Raw genomic sequence first — 15,163 nt, 5'->3', positions numbered from 1 at the left:
CTTTTAGAAGTGTGTCTAGATAATGTGGACACAGAGATCAGTCAGTTAAGTAGGTTCTCTTAGTCTTACACCTTGCCGGGTACCCTGGACTTGACATTCTCTTAGGACCTCTGTTGTAAAATGTTTTTGGCTGACTTCCTAGAAGAAACTAATTTGCATTATAGGCCCTGTTCATGCTGGCATGTGACCAGTTTCAAAGACATGGGAATGAAAATGCAATAATCATTCATATTTTCTTCTGCGTAGCTGCTCTGGAGAGTCCAAAACACAGCAATCATTATCTTTTAATCCCATATGTTTTGACCTAGCCAGACTTACTAATTTGCTAAGTGAAACAGATAATGCCCACTGAAGTGGCAAAAATCTTGTCATCTGTTTCTTTAGCAATACTGATGTATTGAGCCAGCCTCATTTTCTGTCACTGTTGCAGAGTTAATTAAGCTGCTTTTTATCAAGATAAATTTTGCAGAATATATAATATCTACATATCTTCTTTGATTTATGAAGCTCCTGAACATGAATGAGTGGAAGACTCTCAGTTCATTATTCTTCTGATCCTTGTTATGCCTTTAAGCCAGTAGTGGCACAAGCTCAGGCCCCATTGAAAAGAAGATAGCAGAGGATTCCAAAACAAAGGGAAACGTAGTTTCAAAAGTGCTGTATCAAGCTGACTGGTGAAAAGGCACAAGCAGAAAAATCAGAGGAAGTACAAAAGAAAAATTCTAAACACAGACTGAAAACAGAGATTAGATCTGGCTTAGAGCACCCAAGCCACACGCACTTTTACTCCTGACATGAGCATATAATCTCTCTCAGAGAGCTGACTTCCATGTTGAATCTGTTACTAAAAATAACACCTTCATAGATCACTATGGCCTCAAGGGCTAAGAGAATGCTCTTGAATTTAGCAAATGCAATTTTAGTGATGGTGGAAACTATGGTTTCTCTATTGGGTAACTAAGAGCTCTTGCCTCATTTTCAACCTATAACTATTGAGAGCAAGCTATCTAGACACCCAGCCAGCATGTCCTCAGCAAAAATAAGCATAAATTAATTAATAAGATGATATGTTGCCAGCTTACTCCAACTGACATGCTGTACAGCCTGTTCTCAGCATGCTGCACTATCTAGTTAAGTTAAATGAAAGATTAAGGCTAAACGTAAGCTGACAAAGTGTTCCTTCTGATGGGAACTAACTCATAAGGTTTAATGACTATATCATCAGGTTCCCACTGCTGGAGGGTACATGCTGCTATGAATATGCTGAGATGTGCTTTTTATAAGTTAAAAAAGTATTTTAAAAGACAGGATACCCTTTTAAATGCAACAGAGCTGCATTTTGCAGTAAAAGACATACATACAAACTCCAATAGAGACAAACTTGGCTTACAAGCATAAGAAATCAAAGAAAGAAGTAATTAACAGTATAGAGGATTGAACCAGAATATATCAGCTGAGTTACTGAAACTATTTATCTAAAGTGTCCATTTGGAATAATTTCATTCAGAAATTCAGTCTGGAAAAATCAAAAATTGAACATGTAGTAGCTGGGAAGCTTTCCTAAACTCACAGTGGACCAGCGTTGGAGGAACTCAGTCTTGCAATCTTAAAACTAGCTTTATTTTATCAGTATTGTCCTTTAGCTTGAAGAGTTATTTTGTTGGTTTTTTTTTTTTTTTTTCTTTACTTGGCTGTATTAGATTTCATTCTGTTGAGCAGCAAAAAAGCTTCTAACCTACCTCTTCCACAGTTATCAGTCTGACAGCTGCAACTCAACATTGTTTCCTGCAACATCCAGGAAATTGAGAGAGAAAAACCTACATAAAATATAGTAAGATTGTCAGAATGAAGAAGTGCTTAAGAATAGCAGCTCCACTGGTATTAAGTTCAAGAACAGTATTTTTATGATCAAATTGTAGGATAAGGAAACTTCACTGATAGCATAAAGCATTTTCTCTTGTAGGTAACAGCTGTTGTATTTCTTAGTGTCTGTCATAGACCTCCTAGATAAAACCAGTTGCTTACTGAAGCATCATGGTTGCCCACTACTCTGAAAAAAAAGCAGGGAGTTTTCAAGAATGACACCTAACATGCTTGCAGTTTACTGCTCCATTTCTTTCTCTTTTGTATGCTTTTCTTGTAATTACCAGGAAGAATATGGCTGTTCAGAAACAGAGGCTGGAAAAACCTCTCAGCTGAACGTATAGCTTTACCTAGTTTTGTTATGAAAATTCAGACCCTGTAAAACAATATAACACCTGAGAATGAGATGACCACTGATTTTTTTTTCATGCATGTAGCTTTTTTTGTAGCAAATCACATTTGTAACTACAGAAAAAAAAGAGAGAAAAAATATGCAGTGACTACTATTTCAAAGAGACTGTCCTGATAGGTGTTGTCCATACCAAAAGAAATTGTTTTCCTAATTCAAAGTGTGAATGAATGAAATTGTACCAGAATCTGCAGTGACTGTGAATTTTTGTTGTTTTTTCTTTTCTATAAGAAGCTGGATAACTTGAAAACTTTTCCTTATCTATGCAGGTCATTTCCTAACAATTACTGGGATAAATTTGTAAAACGAAAGGTGAGCTTTTCATACATAAACAATTGAGAACTGAAATTTGTTTTGTGAAGTCACTATTGTTCACTGACAGATTTACCACAGGTAGTTCTAGTTTATGTGGAGGAAGGAGGGAGAAAGAATGCTGTTTTGGTTCAGTTCCTAGAGTCAAACGCACTCAGTAACTTTGTGCTGTCAATCAGCCATCTAGGTCCATTTTACAGCCGTTGTCATCTTTAGGAGATAAAGCCCACTCGTTGCTTAAAAAAGGAAAAACATGTCAGCTTAAACGATGGTAAATTATACTGAAGCTTTTAGATAATGGCATTTAATGCTTCTATTTTTCTTTCATATGCTCCCTACCTATCTGTGGTCCTCTTGGGAGTTCTCACTGTTCAAGTAACATTAATTGTAAAAGAGTGGGGTTTTTTTGTTGTTGTTTGTAGAAGCTCACATTTTTTGTTTCCCTTTTTTTTAATTTTTATTTTTAATTTTTTTTTTAATTTCTAACAGCTACTTGTTTAAGGTAATAATTACCAAAGTCTCAGACCAAAAGCCTCTTTCCTTGCACTTTTAGGTTATTAACAAGTATGGAGACTTGTACGGAGCAGAGCGTATAGCAGAACTTTTGGGTTTGGACAAAAATGCCCTTGATTTTAGTCCAGTAGAAGAAAGCGAACTAGAAGCAGCTTCTCTTGTATCATGGTATGACTTCAGAGCTTTATGGACAAACTGTATGTTGTTATAGCTTCCATTTCAAAGATAAAAATGGATTTTATATGGAAATTGTAGTGATGTTTTCCTCTGTATGGAAAATTCAAATGGATAAGTCTTTCTTGTGAAGAATTAAAATCAGCAAATATGTTTTAAGACACACAAAAAAAGCTTACCAAAAGGAAGAAAAAGTATTGACAACAAGTATCTAGATGTCAGATATCTAGACAAAATTCAGAGATATCTATTCTATAGTTGATAAAGTCAGGAAGCCAAGTGATTGAAAGTAGCCCAGTCACATTTCACTGATGATTTTGGATTCTTTAAGACATGAAAAAGGATTTCTGCTCAGCAGTTATTTTCTAGTAGTTACTGAAAAAATTATTAACTTTCCTTTTGGTAATATAACATTTTACACTAGAGAGAACACCTGCCATTTAAATTTAAAACAGGTAGGATCCATATTTCATTACTTTTAACGCATATTTTTAAGTCTGGAATAGGCCAGCGTCAATTCTAGTGAAATCATTCCACCAATTACAGATGTTAGAAACTCTGCATGGGTGCCAAGACTTAAAGAATTCTCTCTGAAAAATGAAGCATCTAAAAAGCCCAGATAATAAACAGCAAATACACATCACCAGCTTTAACTACATGCATGTGAAGTGCTAACACAGTTTGTTACTTGGAGAATTTAGTACTTCATTTTGACACTTAATGCATTTCAAATCTGGTATTTCCTAGGTTAAGTTCCATTGATACAAAGTACCACATTTGGAAGCTTGGTGTTGTTTTCACTGATAATGTAAGTATGTTAACCTAGAAGAATATTCTTTGATTTACTCTAAATGTGAATGTATGTCTTCCACTACCTGTTTTTATATTAAACAAATATATTCTACGCAAGTAGTATTGAATTACAGAGCCATTTTTAAAATAGTTTTTCTGTTTTGCCTTGAAGCAAATGGCTTTGCATTAGCATTTTCTATTTGATTCCAAAGGGAAATAAATACTTATTCACCCTTAACACAATGCTAGCATTTGGGAAGTTAAAAGGTACATTCATTTAATTGTGTATAAATCATATTAGCAACCAAAGGTGCCCTTTCTCAGATCAAACACAGTACATGGAAACTTACCCTTTTTTATTCTTGAATTTGCTTGGTATGTTTGGTTAATTCTCTGCTTTCATGCCTTCTCTGAAAGCCTCAAACTTACATTAAAATACCCTTTTTTGTCAGTATTCTTTTTTGCATCTCTTTGAGACTGCCCAAGCAAATAGGAAACCAAGGAGAATAAACTGAAGCATAAATTCAATATGCACTAAAAGTACGCTGACCTACTGTTTACAAACAAGATATTTTCTTTCATGTCAAACTGCGTTCAGATTCACTACTCACTAAGAATAAGCTGTACAGTGGACCATATGTCTTCTGGGCATCTTGAGACTTAAAAATAGTGAAATGCCTTAAAAATAATATAATGCATTTTGCCTCCTTTAGAATCGGTCTTAAAACTTTAAGTGCTGTGTAACAAGCTCCCTAACCAAAACAGTTTTAAGGTAGGGGATTTCAGTGCTCATAACATATATGCTGAAAACACTGTATTTAAATATGTAATATAGAGAGGTCTCATTAGCATAAGCAATTCTAAATGAACACAACTTTAAATGAATGGTAAGAAACAGAGCCTTTCTGAACAAATGTCCTAGACATACTACATTCAGATTGCATTACATAATTTGTACTACATTAAAATCAGATCATTGTACTAATTTTTCATTTCAAATTTCACTCTCTCTGCAGTCATTTTTGTATTTGGCTTGGTACACAACTATGTCTATCCTTGGACACTACAACAACTTCTTCTTTGCTGCTCATCTGCTGGACATCGCTATGGGTTTCAAGACTTTGCGAACCATTTTGTCCTCCGTAACTCACAATGGCAAACAGGTTGGTTTTACATACAGAGGTTTGAAATTAATGCATTTTGTACCAATATTAAAAAAAGTCCTGGGGTACCTAGGAAATATTACAATACAATTCATTTTGATCATGAATAGATTAAAGAAGACTTCTCCAAGTCCTCTGCAGCACATTTAGTACATGATTATTCCTATAAAAATATAACAATCTATGATCAGTGAGTGCTGATAACAAAAAGTGTTTTGTACACAATAAAAATATGCATCATTTCAGAAGAATATATGAATTATGACATAACCAGCTCCTTCTGTATGCTCTATGATGAATAGGTTGGTGATAACTGACAGGAATTCACAATCTCTCCTTAGCTACAGAGGTAATAATGATCTGAGAACAACTGAGATTTCAATACTTAGCTAGTAAGAATGTTCTTAGAGGTACAGACATTCTGCATTGTGGAATCTATTTATATGTCACTATATCCTGAAAAAATCATGTTAAAATGCACTTCAAAAACTAACTGTGGAAACTTCTATGGGGAGTCACTCTTTGATCTTTGTACTGTATAAGATTACAAACCAACAAAAGCAACCTTTACATTAATGCTTTTTTTTTTTTTTAATGCTGATCTCAACCTTATTAAATTATTAAACATTATTAAATGTTGAGATCAGCATTAAAAAAAAAAAAAAAAGCATCTCAACATTTAATAATGTGGAGAAACCTAAACCTAACAAAACTTCCAAAAAATTCCATTTCAAACAAACACATTTCATTTGTTCTCAAATACAGCATATATTTTAAGTCTATTCTTACAGTCTGTTAGGCATGTAAAAACACATAAAGGAATGTAACATTTTGAAGAGTCATAAAAGCATCCTCCTTAGTTTAACTTTTATACTCTTTGTGAGACCATTTTCCATATCATTTTGCATGCAAGCAGTTTACAGGGCCACTTAACCTGTATACAGATCCAAGCAATGGGGATATATTTCAAAGCTGTCATTACTGTTCTCTTTAGTTCTCTTCTTGGGAAACACACCATATGATACCTTTTCCATATTTAAGGCAATAAACTGAGCTAGTTCATCAGTTATAACAGAATGAAATTGAAACGTACGTTCATGTCCTGTCTCCCTATACAGCTGGTGCTTACTGTAGGACTCCTGGCTGTAGTAGTGTATCTTTACACTGTTGTGGCATTCAACTTCTTCCGCAAATTCTACAATAAGAGTGAAGATGAAGATGAACCAGATATGAAATGCGATGACATGATGACGGTAAGTAAAACATCACTAGCATGCTTCAAATCTCATTCTGAATTCTTACATGGATAATTAAGATGAAATCACAGAACATCAGGGATTGAAAAAGCATCTCAAAAGATCATCTAGTCCAATATCACATAAAAGGATGTTTTCATTGTTAAAGCCATCTATCTCTTCTTCTTGCTATATAGTTATTTTGAAAATGTTTACTGTCTTAAAATTCCCTCTTCACTCCCCAGCAGAGACAGCATATGCTTAAAGCACATGGAACAAATTTTGTGACAAATTGGTCAGACCTACAAAAAGCAGCTGTGTTCCTGCAGCATACGTAAAGAACAGTTTGATCCAAAGTTTTGTAAGCTCTTCTTACATGAAATATGTTAGCACTACTCCTGTGTCAGCCTGCTTACAGCTGGTAATTTAGTCATGAAGAAGTCAAGGGGGAGTACAAAAGGGAGTATTAAAGGGAGTGTTAATCTATCATTAATAATTTCCCTTATGATTTCCACCTGATTGCAACAGAAACCAACAACAATTTTCTGTCATAAGAAAAGCTATTTTACAGGTCTTTTTGTAAAGAAACATGGCACAATTTCAGGAAACTGAACCTAATGAGTTTGTGGACACCTCATTTCCTTCATGGAATACTCGCTGCCTGCTTTAAGTGCAAAAATAGTGAGATATACCTCAGAATAGAGGTTTGCAATAGATTTCAACTAATGATTTTCCCTGTTCTGGAACTTTCAATCAAACAGTCACTGTAAGTCACACGTACAAATGATACAAAGTACGAAAACTTAGTGATATTGTTTGAAATGATCCCTCTGTGGATTGAATATAATGTTCTGGTCATAAAATGGATGTACTACTAATAGGAATCATTAAACTTTGTCACATTTCAAACCACTTTGCCAAGTGAGGTAAAAAACATAATCTGAAATTGATTTAACTGTGATTAAAATAGCAAAGGTGTCATGTAAAAAGTAAAGCTGCATTCTAACAAAGGATGTATAGTTTTGTTTGTGTTTGCCCGTGAAAGACCAGATGTCTCACTTCATGATAATTATTTAGCACTACAGCTGCTGTCTAATGTGACTTCAGAACCCTAGTTAGTCTCAGAAATTCTCATTGTTTTTCACTCATGTTCTACTTCTTAAGGTGGTTTACAAAATTCTGTAGCTGATTCATACAGAAGCATTACATAGATGGATAGATTCTAAAATGCTTACGTGGTTTAAATATCCACATTTTTAAAGATCATCCCATGAAGGCTTCTATGTTTAGAAAATAAAGCACATAGCAACATTTCTATAAAGTGATTTCTTTCACTTCAAACATAACAGAGCCTGTTTCTGAGATCATAAATAATGTAAAATATACTGAAACTGACATCCAGTACTGCAAAATGAAATTATCCAAAAACCACTTAAGCACAGACAGATCTACCTGCTGTGAATAATATAACAACATTTTATAACAGTTTTTCCTGAATTCCATTACAAGACTTTAAGAGAAGTCCTCCACTCTCTCAGAGCAAATCTGAGCCTTAGGAATTAATAGTAATGGGTATAATATTGTTGAATAGTACCAAAGAAAAGAAAGAGATCTTAATCTATAAGACATAGGGAATGACAAGAGGGTAATATACTTGATGCTGACTCCTACCTCTTTGTAAGTTTACTTGAGGATGTAGCCACACTAGTTAAGATGTTAAGAGATTTTTGGTTCAGCATGCGATACATGAGGAATGATATTACATCTTCTGTTTCTGTAACTTTTAGTAGGGCAAAATAATTCATGATAAATAAAATTTCTCACTTTTTTTTTTAGTGTTACCTATTCCACATGTATGTGGGTGTAAGATCTGGTGGTGGCATTGGGGATGAAATTGAGGATCCTGCTGGAGACCCTTATGAAATTTATCGAATTGTCTTCGACATCACATTTTTCTTCTTTGTCATTGTTATCCTACTGGCCATTATTCAAGGTACTTTCACTTATGTTAACAGAAATAGTTAGAATTTAGTGTACGTAAATTCTGAGTGCATTTAAATAGCATTTATGTTTGACGTAATTATGCGGTATTGCTTCAAAGGCTTATTTCTGAGCTTATAAAGTCACTAATTCTGAAAGTTATAATTATAAGCTTAATTTACAAATAATGCATTCTACCAAATATTACACAAAGTACTAGAAACATAACTTACCTTGATTATAGCATTTATGACAAGCAATTGTACCGTTTGTGGAGGATTGCTCTTCCTGCTAAGAATACCATTTAAACTTGGAGAGCATTACTGTAGACTCTTTTCACTGCATTAGTTTGGAGCTAGTCATTCGCCTTGGGTTTTTTCTCTGACAAGGCACCATGACCACGTACCCATTTTCTCATTTCTTTAGAGGATGATTTTCAGTTCTAATTTGTTTGCAATTGTGGCTTGCAGAGAAGGAGACATATACTGATTGACTGTCAGTGTTGAACACTCATTCTATAAACTGTCCTACGGTTGGAAGGAAAAAATGTAAAGCAAACATTTTTCAGGCAGTCTAGTGGCAAAGAAAAAATATAAATGGTCTGTATTTTTTAGATATTACAAATGTTGCAGTACCTCAAATGACCTAACTTTATTCTTAATGCACCGGAAATGAAAGAATAATGCTTGAAACATGAAGCAGCATCACAAACTGTTTGGAGGGTGGTGACTGTCTTGTGGAACCCAATTCTTCTTTACTCAACAAAAGGAAGCTTTTCCTTAAGAGGAAGTAAGAGAAATTCTCACTGCTGGGTCCAGTATAAGTGAATACAAGATGGCTGCAAATTGATAATTTCAAATCGAATTATTCAACCTGTACAGAAGCATGCCAAACTTCAAATAGAAAGGAGGATGTCTACCAAAGCTACTTTTTTTGCACTACTTGAAAGAGAAGTATTGCTAAGTACTTAACTGTTGCAACCTATCCATTTGAAATAGGTCTTATTATTGATGCTTTTGGTGAATTAAGAGACCAGCAAGAACAAGTGAGAGAAGATATGGAGGTATGAGAAGAACATTACATTTTTTCATTTGTCTTATTAATCTAGATTTTTACAGTTATAATTGAATCTTTGAGTTGTAATTGATTTGTAAACACAAATTGTGTTTCCAGACCAAATGCTTTATTTGTGGAATTGGCAACGACTATTTTGACACAACCCCACATGGCTTTGAAACACATACTCTGCAGGAACACAACTTGGCAAACTACCTGTAAGTATATTTTACTATTAGAATTATTATAATGAGATTTTTCAGCTCAAAAGTAATATAGGAGTTGTGTGTCCTAAGACAGAGGAATATTTCCATTCCTTTCTGGTTTTCCCTAATACAGTTTGAGCTGTTGGTTATCTTTAAAGTGCTTGCTCTACATGAGCTAGATTAGTGGAACAATGCCTGAAGGCACATCAGCCCCTTTTATCTCCTTTAATCCTCTGTAATGAAAGCCACGTATAGGAAAGGATTAGGAACAACAGTTTACTAGCTAGTAAGTTCTTTGTTTTATCAGTATGACCAAATCCCAAGAAAGTCACAACTGTCTTCTAGACTAAAACCACTGAAAGTTACTGCTGATCTTGTCATTGCCTCCAGTGCCTCTGAGTGCATCTACAGGAGCTTATGGTAGCAAAAGGAAGGTCTTTGGTTTGGTTTGATTTCTATGAGTTATGTTCAAAATAATCATAAAAAAATGCATTTCTGGAAAATAAGCTACAAAAAATAATGTACAAATCTGATCCTGTAGTTTCTTACCAGCAGTTTTCTGAAACCACAAAACAATTGGCACTAGTATACATTCAGTCTATAGCCAAGACTTCTAAGACAGTGGTTTCATACTTTCATTAGTGAGTGTAGAGCAGATCAAAGAGGGTTACTGAAAAGGGAATTTGGTGGCATTAGTCACCCTGACAAAAATGATAACTACATGACCATCTTGGACCAAGGAGGCCGAACTGGTTGGTCCTTCTTTTAAAGGCTGGCTTTGGAATACAACACTGTATCTGAGCTTAAAAAAAAAAACAAAACAACAGTGCCTCTTAGTATATATGTTGCATTATTCCTTGCACAGTAACTGACTCTGTAGAATCAATACACATTACTTACGTGAGTCAGGTTTTTTCTTCTGTATCCATAGTTTTTACCAATCTACAGCCTCCAAGCTTCTCTTACTACATTGCATCACTTGATTGGCATGTGGGATCCTGTCATTCACTGTAAATTAAAAACTGTCATTTTCTTATTATTAGAACATATGGAGAATAATCTTTCTATGCAGGTTGCTTTTTAATTAGAAAAAAAAGGTTTTAGAAGTTAGTATATTTTCCTTTTTTAAAATGAAAACATATTAAGTTTAACTCCCAATGCATTACATCAAAAACCAGCTATCCAAGAGCACTGTCACATAAAACAGACCAAGTGTTAGTACTCTACAGCCTTTCCAATTACTTCAATTTTGTACATTTGACACAAGTGGTACCTAAGATAAGATAGGTTCTACTTGGTTGCACCAAGATTTCCAAGCCATCTACCATCTACAAGTTTATAACCTATCATACTTCTTGCATAAATTCTGTAAGAACTTCTTCCAACATGACAGAATTTGAGCATAAAAGAGCTATATATGTAGGCCCAAGTCAAGTGTTACTACTGATCAGCACTGAAATGAAAAAACTGCTGAAATACATTTTTCCACTTCTACAGATCCTACAGCTGTTAGCAATTTCACAGAAGTCTCCAAGGATTGCATTTTCTTCTTTAAAACATCCTAGAAGCCTAGGAACGTCATTTCTTTGCTGGTTGCCACCATAAACATCAAATCCCACTCTAGGAAAGGTTAGGGGAGAGATTATACATCCTGCATTAATACCTGTTCCATGCACTTGTTTCAGGTTCTTCTTAATGTACCTCATAAACAAGGATGAGACTGAGCATACTGGCCAGGTGAGTCGAAAAAAAAAAAAAAAAAGCTAAATATTTGTCTTGAAAAGCTGCATCTTCCTTCTCCAGCCTTGTAGCTTGACGTACCACCAGGTGGAACTGATGTACCACCAGTGGAGACAAATATCCACTCCTGAGATTTTTGAGCAAGAAAAAAGGACAGGTGCACTATCCAGCACTACTGTACTGTGCCTGGAGAAGACAGCCTTCAGTAGTTACATTACTGTATTTATAGTCTATACCCATATATATATTTATATATATATTTATATGTATATACGGACAGTATATGAACATATGTTCATAAGTTCAGTGTTATTAGGTCCTAAATGGAAATAATATATAATTAAATCTTCTTTATTTTCCTTATTTAAAATAAGATGTTGCACCAATACTGTGAAAGTACCTTATAATTCAGTGTTTTCCAAGGAAACTAAAACACATTTTGCAATGCAGATTATAGAGGTTTACTCTGATAGAATTGGACTGATTAGTTTTCACTTACCTGCACTTTTTTGACTTTTTTAAATTAAGCACAGTAACTGCTTACTGTTACAATTTAGAGCACTGGCTGTAAGGAGTTAAAATAAATGTTAAAAATAAATGCTAAATATAAATCTTAAAATAAGTGTTCTTTATCATTTTCAGGAGTCATTCGTTTGGAAGATGTACCAAGAAAGATGCTGGGATTTCTTTCCAGCAGGAGACTGCTTCCGGAAACAGTACGAGGATCAACTTGGCTAATATAACAAAAGATCCAGTATATAAACTTCTTTCCTTTTCATGATGTAAATTCTCAGCCTGTATTTGCTTTAAATGTCTTTAAACTTAAAGACATACATAAAATTTGAAACAATTTCATAGGCTTTTTATACGTTCCACGTACAAAACTGGTCTTCTGCTGGAATTGTAATTTGAAAAGAAAAATCTATGCCAATATCAAATCGAACCTTCCAATTTAAACATGCTCTGATATTATAACTTTTTAACTACACCATTTAACCTAGTGTTCGGTAAGAGTGAAAGGGCTAAAAGATGTCTTACCTGTACAACATTTGATGTTTAAGAACTTGAACATCAGAGGCCATGCCTCAGAAAAAGTACTTCAAGTGCTGTCCCATTTTTGCCCCACAATATTTGCTAGTCAGTATATTAAGACACAGCTTGAAAAGCTTTAAGCAGATAAAAGGAAACATTTTCAAACACTTTGTTGACCTTGAATCATTAAGTGCCTTAAAACCTCCGTAGACATAGCTATGCAAACTTTTTGTTAGTGTTCTAGGTGAACAGATCCATTGACTGTATTGCTTCTCTGTCCTTCTGTATGAAATTGCACTCAAAGTTTGTATACAACCTTCAATAACAGCTTATTAGATGCTGCTGTTACAAGACACACCCTGTATCAAAATGAATACAGTTTAAATCACAGGCCAAAATAAAACAATGCTCTACTGTCACCTGCAAATAGAAGCTGCAAGGTTTATGCATTTATTTTTCTTCTCGTAGAAAGTGCCCACTGCAATAAAATATTATAAACCAAATATTACCTTTGTGATTTCTTTCTAATTTTTTTGCAATACAGAAATGTGGCGTGCTGAAGCTGATTAAAAACATGTATTTGTTGTGCATTCATTGCTTTATTTTAAGGACTGCATGTAGCAAGTACAAGCTGGAACGACAACTCTGGCAGTTTGCTGCAGCCTACATTTTAAGCAAAAAAAAAAAAAATCCCAACTTAATCATAAATGTTAGGCCTCTCTAAGACTGTTACACAGTCTTAGACATTACTTAATCAATCATTCCTAATCAAATTTTGGTGGCACAAATTTCAGGTGCCTGGTTTTATTTGCAGGCAAGTGAAACAAATAAATGAAATAAAGAACAGCTAAAGGAGGGTTCCACTTTCTACTTGATTTTAGTTATATTCACTTATTCACATACAGAAAATTGGTTTCAGGAAATCATGCTGTCCAGCCAATCTTCAAGCTCTTCCTCAGTAACAATTTTGGATGTTTTCTGCTCTTGCTGTGGTGCTGTACTTCTCTGTTCTGGCACATCTGCTCTTGGAGGGTCTAGAAAAGCAAAAGGAACAGGCTTTTGAAAACATGGAAAAAATTCTGTACTGTCTTTTTCCTTCATCGGTTTGCTTTTTTAATGCATGACTGATTGTATTTTATTGAAATACAATCTCTCAAAGAGTAACATTTCAAAAACAGTAGCAACAATTAAAAACGCAGTTTGATAAGCTCAACCATAGAAATGCAGCTTCCACCAGATTCAAGGGGAGGCAGGACCTGCTTCTAAGTAAGCAAACCCCTATTGCAATCTATTCACAATCCTGACATAAACAGAATTTTCTTTAATATAGGAGAGCAGCAGGAGACCGCAACAGCGGATCACAATGCAATTAGCACGATGACTGTAATTCCACATTCTGATGGCACTGTTTTCTTAAGGGATTTACACTGTGCTTTGGATATACCAGCAGAATGAAAGATTCTCCTCAGAGACAAGGCTTACTGCATTGCACATGGTGATATTTATGTCATCAGCTATCTCTCTGTTTGGACTTAATTTTTATCAAAACAAAACAATCATACATAAAAATCAGAGATGCTAAAGTTCTTTAACATCATTGTAGAATAAGGAGACGTACAACTGCTCTCCTTCAGAGCTAACAGTAGTAAAGATTCCAGTGGCCCACTAAACTTCTGCTATAGGAAAATTTGTGTTTGTATTGTGTCTATTAAAAAGCTCATTTTGTATTATCACTGCTAGTAAAGTTTGAAAATAACATTTGTAGTGTAATCAGAAATAGCTATCAGGTCTTCATTAGATTATCAGAGAGAACTAAGGGCCGATAACATTACATAAAAACTATTTTAGTCTTCCACTAACTAAAATTCTGTAACAGTACTTAAAAACAAAATAAAAATCAAATTTGGCTGATTCGTAAGACCACTGCTGTTCTACAAAATTAATGCTTAAAATGAACATCATGACAGTGGTGAAACTTCAGGTGAGAGGGTCAGAGCACAGCCCCAGATAAATGAAGTGCCCTATGACAGAGATACTGATAGCAGAACTGTTTACTTGCAAGTTAGGAGTTTAAAAACAACACTGAGAAAAAAAAAATAAAGGCACTGGGAGAAAGCAAAATCTTACCATTTTCTTTACTTTCCATTTTCAGATCTTTCTCTGTTGATATGTTGTAGGATAATGCATCTGACACAGAATCAATGGGAGCATCCAGATTTAGGAGACGATCCAGTTCTTCATCCAAATGGTCAGTCTCTTGCTTTTCTAGCAGACGGGCTCTCTGAAATGGTTCTGCTGCACTTGTCCCAGGATCACTTTTAGTTCCAGGCTCTGATGAAGCAGCAGAATCACCAACAGATTGGGAGACCAACACCGTTTCCCTCTGAGACAAAGACTGCCGAAACAGCTCCCTCCTTTTGCTGTCTTCAACAACTTTAGATTTCATCTGTGGTAGCTCTATGGGTGTAGATGCCTAAGAATACAAGAGAGGACTTCAGAGTCTCTAATTATTAGACAGAATATTAAAAATCTTCATTTTCCTCTGCTTGAGCAGATGGATCTTTTTTCTGCTTTTGCTTTTTAACTTCTTATCAGTTCTTTTCCTCTTACATTAATATTGTCTGTTTTCACAGCCTGAAGAAACACTTCTTTCCTTACCTTTCTTTAACCAGAACATGTTTTCTTCAC

General features: G+C 34.8%; 2 protein-coding genes across 2 annotated transcripts in view; one reads left to right on the top strand and one right to left on the bottom strand.

The window, feature by feature from the left end:
- The window catches only part of RYR3 (ryanodine receptor 3), a 156,753-nt gene extending 143,799 nt beyond the window's left edge, over positions 1 to 12,954 (top strand). Inside the window, exons 95-104 of the mRNA XM_042813262.1 lie at positions 2,542 to 2,584; positions 3,138 to 3,265; positions 4,019 to 4,079; positions 5,080 to 5,226; positions 6,345 to 6,479; positions 8,298 to 8,454; positions 9,440 to 9,504; positions 9,615 to 9,715; positions 11,389 to 11,440; positions 12,086 to 12,954. Coding sequence (XP_042669196.1) covers positions 2,542 to 2,584; positions 3,138 to 3,265; positions 4,019 to 4,079; positions 5,080 to 5,226; positions 6,345 to 6,479; positions 8,298 to 8,454; positions 9,440 to 9,504; positions 9,615 to 9,715; positions 11,389 to 11,440; positions 12,086 to 12,181 — 985 coding nt within the window. The 3' untranslated portion in view covers positions 12,182 to 12,954. The remainder of the gene's footprint in view (positions 1 to 2,541; positions 2,585 to 3,137; positions 3,266 to 4,018; positions 4,080 to 5,079; positions 5,227 to 6,344; positions 6,480 to 8,297; positions 8,455 to 9,439; positions 9,505 to 9,614; positions 9,716 to 11,388; positions 11,441 to 12,085) is intronic.
- Positions 12,955 to 13,054: 100 nt separating this feature from the next.
- The window catches only part of AVEN (apoptosis and caspase activation inhibitor), an 86,217-nt gene continuing 84,108 nt past the window's right edge, over positions 13,055 to 15,163 (bottom strand). The window contains exons 5-6 of the mRNA XM_042814535.1: positions 14,603 to 14,948; positions 13,055 to 13,509 (exon numbers count right to left, since the gene is read on the bottom strand). Of these exons, the coding sequence (XP_042670469.1) occupies positions 13,391 to 13,509; positions 14,603 to 14,948 (465 nt within the window). The 3' untranslated portion in view covers positions 13,055 to 13,390. The remainder of the gene's footprint in view (positions 13,510 to 14,602; positions 14,949 to 15,163) is intronic.

The sequence above is a fragment of the Centrocercus urophasianus genome, unplaced genomic scaffold (genome assembly GCF_019232065.1).
Source record: "Centrocercus urophasianus isolate 14NV4802_14NV808 unplaced genomic scaffold, USGS_Curo_1.0 seq_14, whole genome shotgun sequence".
Lineage (NCBI taxonomy): Eukaryota > Metazoa > Chordata > Aves > Galliformes > Phasianidae > Centrocercus > Centrocercus urophasianus.
This window is presented reverse-complemented; position numbering and strand designations above follow the sequence as displayed.